Source organism: Hyaena hyaena, unplaced genomic scaffold, assembly GCF_003009895.1.
Source record: "Hyaena hyaena isolate Hyena2069 unplaced genomic scaffold, ASM300989v1 scaffold_42, whole genome shotgun sequence".
Lineage (NCBI taxonomy): Eukaryota > Metazoa > Chordata > Mammalia > Carnivora > Hyaenidae > Hyaena > Hyaena hyaena.
This window is the reverse complement of record NW_024080674.1, coordinates 5,229,138-5,243,137: the sequence shown is the minus strand read 5'-3', so window position 1 is coordinate 5,243,137 and position 14,000 is coordinate 5,229,138. Positions and strand designations below refer to the sequence as shown.

Sequence of the window (14,000 nt, the reverse complement as noted above, 5' to 3'; positions counted from 1 at the left end):
AGGACTGTTCTGGGATCAGCAGGAAAGTCTCGAGGAGACACAGTGCTCCCAAGCCAGAGGCAATCAAGCAGACCCAGCGTGACTGCCCAGCAGGCCAGAGGCTCAGCCAGACCCGGGGCCTGGCTCTGGAGTGTGCGCTCGGCTGGGTGCGAAGCTCGGCCCCCTCGAAGTCAGCAGGGAAAGGCAGAGCCGGCCACGGGGCCGTTTCCACCGCCGGCAATCTGTGTTCAATGAAAGCAGGTGGCAGCTGGCCAGAGCACAGAGCTCTCCCGATTCTCGAGACCAGCTGTCCCGCCTCCGATTACAGGGCCAGAGGGGACAGGGCTATTTTTAGCCTCCCAGTGTTGGGCTGAGCAAAGCCCGCCTGTGTGGATGTGGTGGTGTGCGCTGAGGCAGAGAGCCCCGGGCCGGGCGGGGGGAACACAGATGAAATGGATCTGTTTTGTGGGGCGGGAGCCCCGGGTGGGGAAGAGATTGTTCTGGGTCCTCCACCCCCAGTTCCATCCTCCGAGCCCCGAAACTCAGGGACCAGGAGAAAGCTGGCAGCAGCTGAGGGAGGCGCATGGATGCTGAGCGCCCACTCTCGGAAGCTGGAGACTCCGCATCCGGCTGCCTCCCAGATGTCCCATCGGGGCCGCCTCTGGCACCGACCCGCAGCGCTGCGGCCAGACGGGGGACAGGAAGTGGCCTAGTGTCTTCTGCTAGGGCGGAGGAGGGCAGCCCAGAGAAGAGCCACCGGGCCCCACGTTTCTGCCCCCACGCGGAGTCCTACCCCTTTCAGAGCATCAGGGAAGGTCCACAGCTTGCTGGGCCAATCTGGGCAAACCCTATTCCTCTCTGGGCCTCGGTGGGGCCTATCTGGCAAGCATTTCACTCAGGGGCCTTGGGGATCTAACAGGTGAATGGTCACATCATGTGAAACCACAAGCCGGGACCCGGCGTGCAAAACCACATAAAACCCCTCTCTCACATGGGAACAGGGTGAGGCAACACTACCCCAGCCAGTGCTGGCGCCCCTCGGCGCTGCTGACAGTGGCCACATGGGAAGACCAGAGTATCTCACTTTTCCAAAAGAAGCCGGAAATTCGGCATTTCCTATGAAATCTTCCAACTGTTAAACATTGGTTTATCATCCAAAGTTTCCTGAAAGCACCATGTGGCCCACATAAAACACATGCACAAACCTCACTAGGTCAGTGGGGTGCCACTGACCTCCACTGAGGTGCATGGAAGAGTGTTCTAGGCAGGGGGGACCAGCAGAGAGAAAAGCCCCGAGTGAGAAGTAAGGTCGGGAGTCCAGCGACCTAACAGTCGCTGGGAGCTGGGTACCAAGGCCGGCAAGATCCAGCCTTTCAGAAAGCTGTAATTTGGGGACTGAGCTGGGGACACAGAAAGGTCAGCCTGGGCCGGGCCCGGGCGCCAGGCACTGGGCCACCAGCTGTGTTAGCGTGTACCCAGCTTCATCCCTCCTGCCTTCCTGATGCCCAGAATCGCCACCACGCGTCAAGCCCGACGTGAGGTGCAAGGGATCCAGTCGTGTCTTCACCATCCCCCGGGACAGTCCCCTGAGCTGAGGCCCCGTGCACCATCCCCACCCAGCACAGCAATCCCCTTGTTCTCTCCAGTCTCCTCCAGGAGAGTAGGGATGGGGGGGCTTGGGGGGGTTATATTCAGCCCTGTAACCCCACTGCCTGAATAAGTTTCCTGCGGCCACAATCATTACTGATGAGCTGTGACCCACAGGTCCCCTGCACCTGCACGTGCAGGTAGGTGAGATGATGAGGCCTCTTCTGCTCAGAGCTTCCACTCTGGCAGACATCAATGAATGAAGGACAGCTAACCTCTGACAAGAGGGAAACCAAAGGCATTCTCCTTCCAGGAGGCCTTCCCTGACTGCCTCTGCCAGATACACCATTATTCCTGTCCCTGGAGCTCTTACAGCTCGGACAGTCCCTCACCAGGGCCTGTGTGATGAGCTCATTCTTCATCCCACTCTTCTGCTTAGGCTCTTTGAATGGCTTCCCTGAGCACCTAGAATAAAGCCTGAGCCCCCATCCCCTTACCTGCTTGATACAGCCCCTGCCAACCCCCGTGGCCTCCTCTCCCTCCCCAGCCACTCACTCTTCGGGCTGATCCTCACTTACCCAAGGCTCATTTCAGCCTTGGGGCTTTTGCACCTGCTGTTCCCTCTGCCAAGAATGCTGTTCCCTGGGCTCACCTCGTGACCTGCTCTTGCTTGTCATCTAGAGTTTGGTTAAAATGTCAATTCCCCCAAGAGGCTTTTCCTGACCACCCTGGCTGAAAGAGTACCCCACTCCCCCCTTACGTCAGCCTATTCATGTCTTACAACACCCATCAGGGAGGGGCGCCTGGGGGGCTCAGTCGATTGAGCGTCCAGGTCATGGTCTCAGGGTTCATGGGATGGAGCCCTGAGCTGGGCTTGCACTGACAGCGCAGAGCCTACGTGGGATTCTCTCTCTCTCTCTCTCTCTCTCTCTCTCTCTCTCCCTCCCCAACTCACACATGCACTCTCTCTCAATCTCTTGTTCTCAAAACAAACTTTTAAATTAAAAACAAAAATCCATCAACTCGCTGAAATCCCTTCCTAACTGGTGTTTGTCTGGTGTCTGTTTTCCGATGTCCCCGCTGCACAGGTTTCTCCATGAAGCTGGGTTTGTCTGTCTGGTTCGGTGCTGGCACACAGCAAGGGCTCAGGAAACACCGAGCAAACAGCACGGATGAATGGATGGATCAACTCTGTCTGCCCAGCTGATTGGAGGCTCCCAGAGGGCAAATGTCATGCTCCTCCCATGAGGCCCCATGCAAATACACAGATTTTATTCCTCGATTTTCATCATGAGTCTTGCCTCTTTGCAGAGCAGAAACGGGCCACTGCTCTCGGCAGCACCGTGCTGAGCACGTCACGTGCATCTTCTGGCTGCAGCCTCGGACAATCCCGTGAGGCAGGTTTTCTTATTTCTCATTAACTGATCATTTACTGAAGCTCAGAGAGGTTAAGAAACTTGCCCCAAGTCACAAAGCTAGAAGGTTGGGGAACCAGGGCTTGAGTCCAAGTCTGACTCAGCCCAACCCTCAGAAGTTACAAGAAAAGTCAGACACTTTTTGTATTCATGGATTCCTCATCGAGGAGTGCAGATGGATGTGGAGAAAGTAACTATCAGGGAAGAATGAAATGCGCAGAAGAGAGGTAAACACGGGTGTGTGCAGCAGAACGGGGTGGGACAGAGTCCTGGGTTCGGATCCCAGCCCCCAACTTGTGGCTGTGTGACCCTGTGCAGGACCTCTTCCCTCTCTGGGCCTCAACTCTCTCACCCTTAAAATGGGGATAAGGGGGTAAGTGCCTGGAGCTAGGTTTGATAATCATGTCTTTGTGGCTACAGGTTCCTTCCACCCAAGGTGACGAGGGGACGGAGGATGCTCCTGCAGGAGAGGACCTGGGAGCTGAGCCCTGGTGGGAGACGAGGAAGGTCACGAGCTGGGGCTGGGCACAGAGCAAATCTCCACGGGAGAAGAGATCCATTAGAAGAGTCTTCTGCAGGAAGTCTGGTCCTTAAGGCCCTGGTGATTATAAAACAAGCTCCAATCCTGGCCCTGCTTCAAATGGGCGGTAAAAGAAATCTACCCTAATCCTTCCTGAGGAGACAGAACACCCGCTGAGGCTCTAATCACAGGCAGGTTATCCCATCCGGCTGGACTAAGCTCCCCAAGGGGCTTGGCAGAAGGCGGAGAGGTCCTCTGACCCGGTGGGGGGGTGGGGGGTGGGCGCCGGAAGAAGCCCCTCCTGAGAGAACAACCTCCTTTCTGCTCAGGGATTAAAGACTAGCTGATGGAGGGGCGCCAGGCGGCCCCTGCCCGCTTCCTGCAGGGCTGGGGCCGCACGCTCCTCTCCGCATGCCCTCCCAACCCTGAAGCTGCTGCGACGGGGCAACAGGGCAGCCCCCCCAGGACACCCCCCCAGGACCCCACCACCCCAACTCCCCTGCCTGCTGCCCCTTCAGCCACAAGCCTCAGGCCGTGACGGGCGCGCTTTGCCCCAGCTCCATGCTGGGTCTCCCAAGGCCTGGCCAATGTCGCTACTTGAAAGTAGCACTCCCACCCCTCTGCCCACTCCCTCTTGGCTCCCTGGCCAGCCCTTCCTCCAGATGCCGGCAGCCCCACGGCCCCCACCTGCCTCGTCTCTCCCTGCATGATTTCAGTCCCACAGCTTTAAAAACCATGGAAATACCCACATGCACTGCATCTACTTCTCCAACCCAGTCTTTTCTTCCCAAGTGAAGATCTATATCCAAGTAAGAAGTCAGCATCTCCATCCGGGGTCTAGGAATCTCAAAGTAACCTGTCCAAAAGGAGCATCTGAGCTCTACTAACCTCCCCCCCAAACCTGCTCCTCTGTCTGTTTCCTTCCCCTTCTCAGCAAGCGGCAACTCAAGCCTTCCAGGACCTTCCAGCAAATGCTGTCACCTTCAAAGTGATCCAGAATGTGACCACTTCCCTCATCTTTACTGTGACTCTCTTAGTCCAAATCACCTTTCCCCTGGTCCATGGAGATAGAATAATAGAGGAGCTTTTATCCAAGGCCTCTTCAAAAGCTTTTGGGTGGGGGCACCTGGGGGGCTCAGTCGGTGAAGCGACCGACTTTGGCTCGGGTCATGATTACGCGGTTCATGAGTTCGAGCCCCCCGTCAGGCTCTGTGCTAACAGCTCAGAGCCTGGAGCCTGTTTCTGATTCTGTGTTTCCTTCTCTCTCTACCCCTCCCCTGCTCACTCTCTCTCAAAAATAAATAAATGTTTTTTTTAAAAAAAGCTTTAGGGTGACTTCTAAGTGAATTAATTCTAACTGAAGTCCACGCCTCAAAGGCTGACTTCCGTCCCCTGCTGGACCACCAGCTCCCTGAGGGTGGCGCTCGCGGTGTCCCTGGCGTCGACCACCACGCGGAGAGCACAGCCAGCCGGCGCACAGCTTGGCGATTTCACAGGGCCTGTATTGTGCCGCCTCTCTCCATCCCCAGCCGCCCCCACCAGGTGAATCACATGGAAATCTGGGTTTAAGATACACCTGTGCTCTGACCTGTTTGCTCCTTGGTTATAAATTGAGGGCAGGGGGTAAAATGTTTTATTATTAGGAAGGAACAGAGGAAGTAATTGGAGGCTCTCAGATACTGAAAAGCTTCCAGAAGCCTCCCCTTCTCCCTCACATGTACCTCGGGAAGGGAGGCCCCGGCAGACAGTGGCCCGGCCCACACCCTGATCTCCGACCAACCGACCGCCAGCCCCTAGGACTGTGAGAAAGGAAGTCTCTGTTTCAGCCGGTTCGTCTATGGTCCTTGGAGACGGCAGCCTGGTGGATTGGCCCGCGTCTGCACCTCCAGCAACTCTGAAATAACCCCCGTGCTAAACACGTCTTCCCTTGAAAGATCTATAGTGGCTCCTCTTTCGGAGTGTGAGGGCAGTGTTTTCCAATCCATGTGGCAACCCTTTAGTGGTTTGTGAAATCAATGTCACGGACCTTGCTTAGCATGAAAACAAATGAGGAAATGAAGAGGAAACAAAGGACGGGACAGGACAGAAACAGAGCCAGTATCTTCAGAGTGCGTCCAGCACAGTAGGTGTGAAACAGGCTCCAATCGTGTGTCACCGGACGTATGCACCGGGTCACGACATAATGAGCTGTGGGAGGACACATGTGAAAGACCTGCTGTGGGAACGCCCTGGTCCTCCTTGACCTCCGAGGTCTGCTGCACAAGGGTCGCGGGGCGCTTTAGCGGCTCTGCCCAGCAGGGCTCCTGGGGAAGAGCCGGGTGGGCATAGCCCACCCCACCTGCTGCCTGGAATCTGCCCAGGGACCCCGCGGGGGCCTGGGCGGGGCCACTCACTTGCCGAGGAAGCACTTGGGGACGGTGCTCAGCTTTCTGCGGCGGTCCTTGATCAGGTTCACCTTCTTGTTCATCATCATGTGGTAAAGCTTCTCCCCCTTCTCTGCAATCATGACGTAGGCGTCCCGCTCCATGCCCAGCTTCAGGCCTGCGGAGGGGGCATGGTCACAGCGGGGAGCACCAGCACTGGGGAGCAGAGGGGCAGGCCTGTGGCGGTCCCCGCTACTGCCCCTACCCGGGCCATCCAGAGAGCACTCACTGCATGTCAATCCCCGTGCTGGGCACCTGCCACTGACTTCGCACACAGCCTTGTAGGGGAGGGTGGTTACTCTCCCCCATTTTACAGATGGCAAAGCTGAGGCCCAGAGAGGTCAAGTCCCAGGGTAATAAGCAGTCAAGCTTATTCAACCCTTCAACCTGAGAAGGGGTTTCCAAAGTCAGAGGTTATCAGAAAGCCTGACCTTTCTGAGCTCTTCCTTCCAGGGGTAAAAAGTTGCCCATTTCTCTAAACAATACATACAGAACGCTGACCAGATCCCTGCCCCACATTTTCTACTTGGACCCCATCCATTCCCAACAATGGCACTTACAAACATTAAGAGAAAGTGCCATAGGTGCCTACTCTATGACACTTAGTCCTCAAGAAACCTCTAAGGCAAAATTATATTCATTTTATAAATGAAGAAACCGAGGCCCAGAGAAATCAACCTGTCCGTCTGAGGTTACCCACCTAGACAGCAGTGGGATCAGCATTCAGACCCAGGAAGTTTGTCTCCAGATCTGTGCTCAGCATCACAGAAGGCACCACCCCTGTAAACCCTGCCCTGAGGTCAAGGTTTGAACAACACTAGATTCTAAAGACTGAGGCCCCCTGAAGCCACACCCTACATACAGGATGGCAAATACCCCCCAACTCACTGCAGCTTCCATTCTAACCACAGGACACTGATCAGCCACACCCAGATGAGGCCACACCCCCAGGCCACACCCCTGAACCCCACCCCTGGTCCTGAGCACACACCCAGCTCTGCTCTGTTTCAGAACTCACAAGCTTTCCCAGCCAGGAGCCAGGTGCAGTAGTTTATTTGGCCTAAGGCCGACTGAATAAATTTTGACCCAATATATAAAATCAAGAAATGTCACCTGAAAACTTAGAATCTAGCTTCTCCAGGAAACAAAACAAAACAACAGACCTAGCCATGCTGGGCTGGTATTCCTGAGGGAGGATGGTGACTTACGGGGGGGCGAGTGGGGGAGAGAGTAAAGAGGAGAGAGATCCAGGCGGATCTGGCACATATAAGGTGGCGTGGGAAAGGGGCTTCACCTGTGGAATTTGGGGAGTGGGCGGACATCAGGGAGGGCACCAGGAGTTTGGATCTGAGCCCCCAGGCGAATGGAGGAGCCAGGGACTGAGATGAAGAACGTACAGGTTTGGGGCAGAAGATGGGGTGGAAACTAGGTCTTCTGATCAACGTGGCAAGTGGGAGAGGCGTATGACACAGGACACATCCAAGTGGAAGGTCTCGGATCCGGAGAAAACCATACGTGTTTCCTCCTCGGCAAAGGGGGGAGGGGGAGGGAGGAGGGTCCACTGCAGACCTCACATAGCGGCATTACCGCCCTCTGCAGCAGGGACTTCTATCCCCACTTATCAGAATACATCACTGAGTAGCTTGCGCCTGGACACAGGGCGGTGCCCTCTTCCCAGCCTGGTGGTCTCTGCACAATAATCCAGCGCCTGGCCCAACCCCACCCGATCACCACCCCCAGCCCTGCAGGACATACAAGCTTCCTCCAGGGAGCCTGAGCAGCCCCCAAGGACCCTCATCCCAGATGGAGACTCTGAGTCTCCAGCACAAAGAACCCCAATGGAAGATAACAGATCCGTAGGGGGGAGGGGATGGGAGCCAGAGGCATGTAGGGAGCATCCTGGCTACCAGCCCTCAAGGGTCAAGGGTGCCAAGAATCCCAGGACAGCAACCATATCGACATACCTTTGGGCAAGTCCCTTCCACTGGGCCTCAGTTTCACCATCAGTCGAGTGGGCTCTAACAAACGATCTCAGGTGACCCAAGAGATCACCGAGTTATAACATAGTCCCAGAGCTCCCTGGCCCCTCAATGACCTGCTTCCAGAACACAGTCCTCACTCCGCAGAAGTGACCAGCCTGCGGAAGTCATACATACCCCCCAGGATCCCAGGAAAGCCCCCAAAGCTACACTCTTCGGGGGAGGGGTGGGGGGACGTGAGAGGGCCCACTCACTCTCACGCTGCTCCCGCTCGCGGATGATGGCGTCCAGCCACTTCTGCTTCTCCTCTGCCGTCTTGGCCATGCAGACAAACCACTTGTTCTTGGCCGTGTTGTGGATCTTCCAGCCATTGGTGACGGTGTAGCCGTTGCTGTGGTAATCCGCTGGCGGGGCCAGAAGGCAAAGGGGGTCAGCGCAGACTCGGTCACACAACTCGGAACACTCCCCACCACACGCTTGCAAGTAAGGTCACGGGACCAGTGCATCTCACTCCAGAAAGAGGGGGTGGCGGGCATCGACAGGATCAGGGTATGAGAGGTGAACACATAACTCTGCAAAGGCTCACTCCCTCTCGTCTCCATTCTCCGGTGGGCAAGGGAGATCTGCAAACAAGGACCCCTCCCACCCCTCAATTACAGGGGCTTGGAGACCTCACAGACCGGCTACAAACGCAGGAGCCCCAAAGCCTGGGAATGTGTGCCAGCCTCGCTGCCCATCTCGTTGGGGGCACTTGGGCTACTTAAAACTGAGCGCCAGCCCAACAGCGCCAAGTCGAGGGCCCTCACGCACGGCTGGCTGGGATGGGAAGTGGCCAACGTCTTTGAAAAGAGGCAGGCATCATCAGGGAAGCTGAAGCTGGCCATACCCTAAATCTGAAGAGGGGTCCACAGGTTTCGTGACACTGTCAAAGAAGTCAGTGTCTCAAATCCGGTTAGGAACTCCTGCTCTAGCCAAGTTCAAGGACACATGCACAAAAAGAGGGGTGCACACGACTGCTCACAGCATCAATGTTCATCATAGCAAACAGCAGAAATGGCCCAAATATCTATCACCAAAGGAATGAATGAGCTACGGGCTATCCACACAAGAGAATATTACAGAGCAGCGGAAGCCAACACCGTGCAGAAACACAAAGCAAGATGCAAAAGAATATACAATTTTGTTGACCCTTTAAACAGATACCTAAATCTATATATAACTACATGTGTATCTTTGAAGCCATTTAGTATGCATATAATGAGATAACCCTTTCAGCAAAGTTTTTAAACAAATTTTCATTAGACGGTGCTTTACTTATTAGCTTGAACCGTGACTACCCAAGTGTTCCCTTGATGTGCGTGCGTTTCGGGTACTTTCCTTAGGTAGGGTACGTTTCAAATACAAGGAAAAAGATCAAACAGAGACTGTGCCACAGAGCAGGTGGGGCCGGGCTTTACCTGTCCCGTCTTCCACGTTCTCCACCTCCATGACTTCAGTGTTGATGCGACCCCGGAAGATGTAGAGGGAGCCATTGATGGACTTGGTCCTCTTCGTGGATTTCTTGCTCCCAGTGACCCTGAAAGACAACAGGAAGTTGATAACCCCGTGTCTCGCCTCACGGGGGCTCAGCCGAGCAAAGGGAAGCAGAGTGGTGGTACAGAAGGGGGCCCAGAGATGGGAGGCGCTGCACTGAGCTCAGAAGCACGGGTTTTCGGCTGGTGGCTGGATGACTTGAACAAGCCACACTTCTCCACTCCCAGCCCCAGTTCCCCATCTGGAAAACATCTAGTCGTCTCGTTGGCCTCACGGAGCTAGCTACTTTCAGCTGATAGCAGACGCTCATGAGAAAGGAACCAGAAGCGGCAGAATCCCGTTCCTCTGGGGCTAGAAAGTGGGCAGGGGTTCTCAGAGGGTCTCACAAAGGGAAGCTTCCTAAAATCAGACCAGAGAGGGAGGGCGCCCGGAGTCGGTGGTCCACACAGCCATCCACATCCGCCTGCCCACCATTCATTCCCTCACTCAGCTCAGTGTGTCGCTCACTCGGTCACTCAACAAACCTCCGACCGTGCTTCCTATGGAGAGGATGCCAAGTTGGGGCCAAGGGGAAGCGCTCACCCGTGCAGTCAACAAGCACTCAGAGAACACCTGCTGGGTGCCAGGCACTCCGCCAGGTGCTGGGGCTGCAGAAGCGGATAAAACAAAGCCTCTGAGATCTCATCCTCCACCATAAGGGGCCAGGGAACACAGAGACAGATGCCAAGTAGAGAAGTCAAACACACGTTACGTCAGGAGTGCCAAACGCTGTGGTTAAAATAAAGCAGAGGATGAACGCTCGGGGCGGGAGGGCCACTCTGCGCCAGCCGGTGAGTGATGTTCCCGAATCTGTTTGCCCAGCGTGCACCTGTCATGCACGGATTGCGTAAAGGAGGACACAGGCACGTGGAAAGAGAGCTGTCGCTCTGAAAATTAGGTTGACTGCTTTGGAAAGACTTTGATAAGCGTAAGTTGTTTTTTATGTTAAGATTGAACTTGCTCTCAAAAAGACCTTGGCTGCATATGAAAAGAATGTTTACTGAATGCAATGTGTATGTTTTTGATTAAAATAAAACAGTTGAGGCTTAGAAGGAGAAGGGGAGGAGGAGGAGGAGGCAGAGGAGAGGAAGGAGGAGAGGAAGGGGGAGGGGAGGAGGAGAAGAAGAAGGAGAAGCAAGCAAGAAGCGGGTTGGGGAAGGTGGTGGGGTGCAGATTTTAGCTGGGACAGAGGAGGGAGAGGTGGTCAGGGGAGGCCTCACTGAAGACGTGGCTTTGGAGCAGAGGCCTAGGGAAGGTGAGGGAGGAAGCTAGCAGGGCATCTGGGGAGGCACATCCAGGAGGAGGGACAACTCCGCGTGGCAAGGAGCAGCGAGCCGGCTGGTGCTGAGGGCGTGTGTAGGGCAAGGGGTCGGAGCGGCCGCGTGGGCAAGTCCTGCAGGGTCCTGGGGGCCGTGGTGAAGACGGGCTCCTCCTGCAAGTGTGCAGTGGGGGCCGCGGGGAGGGTCTGGGCGGAGCAATAACGTGATCTGGTCTGTTACAAAGGACGCCCCCGCCTGGCGGCCTGTGGAGAAGGGCACGGAGACCACGCTCTGGTTTCAGGGTGTGCCCTCTCTGCATCTATGCCCACCTATACGTGTGTGCACATACACGCGCCTCTATGACTTTTTATTAAGTTATGAAATCCAGAGGTGCCTGGGCGGCTCAGTCGGTTAAGCGTCCGACTTTGGCTCAGTCGTGACCTCACGGTTCATGAGTTCGAGCCCCGTGTTGCGCTCTGTGCCGACAGCTCAGAGCCTGGAGCCTGTTTCAGATTCTGTGTCTCCCTCTCTCTCTGCCCCTCCCCTGCTCACTCTCTGTCTCTCAAAAGTAAACATTGAAAAAAAATTTTTAATTATAAAATCCATACAGGAAAAAATGCATGATGAGCTACGTGGCTCGTTTCACTTTCACGGAGTGGGCACACTCTTATCATCACTTTAAACACCCCCAGGACCCTCTACGGGGCCCTCTGCCGGACACTCCCCCTGCAAGGGTCACCAGCATCCTGGCCTCTGACCCCCTGGATTCGCTGGCCCTGGTTTGGAACCTGACACACACGGAACGACAAAGGGTGATGGGGACAGGGGTGTCCAGGTTGGTGTCGCTGTGACTGGCGTGTGTGTCCTTTGGAGGCCAGCGTGCACACTCTGCGGGTTATCTCCCCAGGGCTTGAGCTGCGGAGCCACAGGGAGGGCACACGGGCGGCCTCCCTAAAGATGTCGTTTCCTAACCAGCTGCACCAGTTCTCCCGCCTCCGCAGAGCGGGGACAATCCAGTGACTCCACAGCCTCTGTCTTTAAGGCCCACTGTGGCCGTTCCGGTGGCCACGCAGTGCTGGCCCACTAACCATTTCTCCTGCACTTGCCCAAAGAGCAATGAGGCTGAGCAGATCCATGTTTACTGCCCATGCCGCCCTGTGGGCCAGGGCCTTTTGTGAAACAACTACCCCTTGCGTATTTTTCCGTTAGGCTCTCTTTTCCTTATGATTTATAGCAGGACTTGGCAAACATTTTCTGAAAGGGGTCAGATAGATAGTAAACATTTTCAGTTTTGTGGGCCTGACACATGGTCTACATCAACTATTCAGCTCTGCCCTTGCAGCATGAAAGCATACAGGCAATACCAATGGGCGTGGCCATGTGCCAATAAAACTTTATTTATAAAAAAATAGGCAGAGAGTCTGGGGCGCCCGGGTGGCGTAGTTGGTTAAGCGTCCGACTTTCGCTCGGGTCATGATCTCGCGGTTCGTGGGTTCGAGCCCCGCGTCGGGCTCTGTGCTGACTGCCAGCTCAGAGCCTGGAGCCTGTTTCAGTCTGTGACTCCCTCTCTCTCTGACCCTCCCCTGCTCACGCTGTCTCTCTCTCTCCTAGAAATAAATAAAAAACATTTAAAAAAAAAAAAAAAAGAGTAAAAAATAGGCAGAGAGTCGAACTTGGCTCCAGGACTTTTTTACTATGCTTGGGATGCGTGTCCCTTGTCACTTCCGTGGCCAAGACCCCTAGTCCATAGGTTTTACCTTTTTACTCTCTTCCTGGTGTCTTTTGAGGAGTAATTTTTAATTTTAACATAATCTGTTGAATCTTCTTTTCCTTTAGAACTACACTTTTTGTCCTATTTAAGAAATCTTCCCTTATCACCATATCACAATGACAGTCTCCTATGCCTTCTTCTGGAAACCTTATGGTTTTACCCTGCACATCTAATCTATGATCCATCTGAAGTTATTTTTGGTATATTGTGTGAACTAAGTGTCAAGACTTATTCCCCCCCTCTGCCTCTCCATTGGATATCAAACTGACCAAGCATCATTTATTGAACTTCGCTGGCTCTTTTTGTTGAAACTCAAATAAATGAGCATTTTCACGGAGGGGCAGGGAGTCTGCTCCTGGACTCACCATTCTATTCCACCAAACTATTTGTTTTTACACCAATATGACATTGTCTTTCTTTATGTTTATTTTTTATTTTTGAGAGAGTGAGAGACAGAGCATGAGTGGGGGAGGGGCAGACAGAGAGGGAGACACAAAATCCCATACAGGCTCCGAGCTGTCAGCACAGAGCCTGATCTGGGGCTCAAACTTATGAACTGTGAGATCATGACCTGACCTTAAGTCGACACTTAACTGACTGAGCCACCCAGGTGCACCCTCCCTTTTTCTTTAATAATTTTTTTAGAGTTTATTTATTCATTCTGAGAGAGACAGAGAGAGCACAAGCCAGGGAGGGCAGGGACAGACAGAGAGAGAGAGAGAGAGAGAGAGAGAGAGAGAGAGAGAGAGAATGCCAAGCAGGCTCTGCAGGGTCAATGCAGAGCCCTACGTGGGGCTTGAACCCGCAGTGAGATCATGACCTGAGCTGAAATCAAGAGTCAGATGCTTGAGCCACCTTGGCGCCCGCAGCACTAAACCATCTTCATTACTGCAGCTGTACAGTAACCTGGGTGTCAGCAGTACAAGTCCCCTGGCTTTGTCCACTTTCAAAACTGTCATAGTTATTTCTGTGTTTCCGTGTACATTTTACAATCATTTAGGGGCACCAGGGTGGCTCAGTCGGTTAAGCATCTGATTCTTGATTTCAGCTCAGGTCATGATCTCACAGTTGATGGGATCGAGCTCTGTGCTGACGGCACTGAGCCTGCTTGGGATCCTCCCTCTCTCTCTGGCCCCCCACCCCACCCTTATTCATGCTCTCTCTCAAAAATAAATAAAAACAGCTTTAAAAATCTTATTAAAAAATTTATAATCGCTTACACATACATACACAAATTCCCGCCCCCCCCCCCCAAATTTGTACTGAAATTACATTGAGGTTCTGGCCAGGGTTTGGAGACAGAATGGAAAGGACTTGCTGATGAAGTGGGTGTGGGGTGAGGCAGGTCAGCATCAAGGTCAACTATGATTCCGGCCTCAGCTCCTGGGTGAATGGTTAGTGCCATTTACTCAGAACGAGGAAGACTCCAGGAGCAAAGGGTCTGGGGTGGGAGTTGTGATGGAAAGTCCCAGAGACACCGGCATGAAGACAGACT

The 14,000-nt window shown here is 54.2% G+C and overlaps 1 protein-coding gene across 1 annotated transcript in view; it reads right to left on the bottom strand.

Annotated features, from left to right (window-relative positions):
• Positions 1-14,000, bottom strand: part of PREX1 (phosphatidylinositol-3,4,5-trisphosphate dependent Rac exchange factor 1) — a 178,137-nt gene that overhangs the window by 53,163 nt on the left and 110,974 nt on the right. Inside the window, exons 8-10 of the mRNA XM_039230026.1 lie at positions 9,361-9,479; positions 8,158-8,307; positions 5,895-6,042 (exon numbers count right to left, since the gene is read on the bottom strand). Of these exons, the coding sequence (XP_039085957.1) occupies positions 5,895-6,042; positions 8,158-8,307; positions 9,361-9,479 (417 nt within the window). The remainder of the gene's footprint in view (positions 1-5,894; positions 6,043-8,157; positions 8,308-9,360; positions 9,480-14,000) is intronic.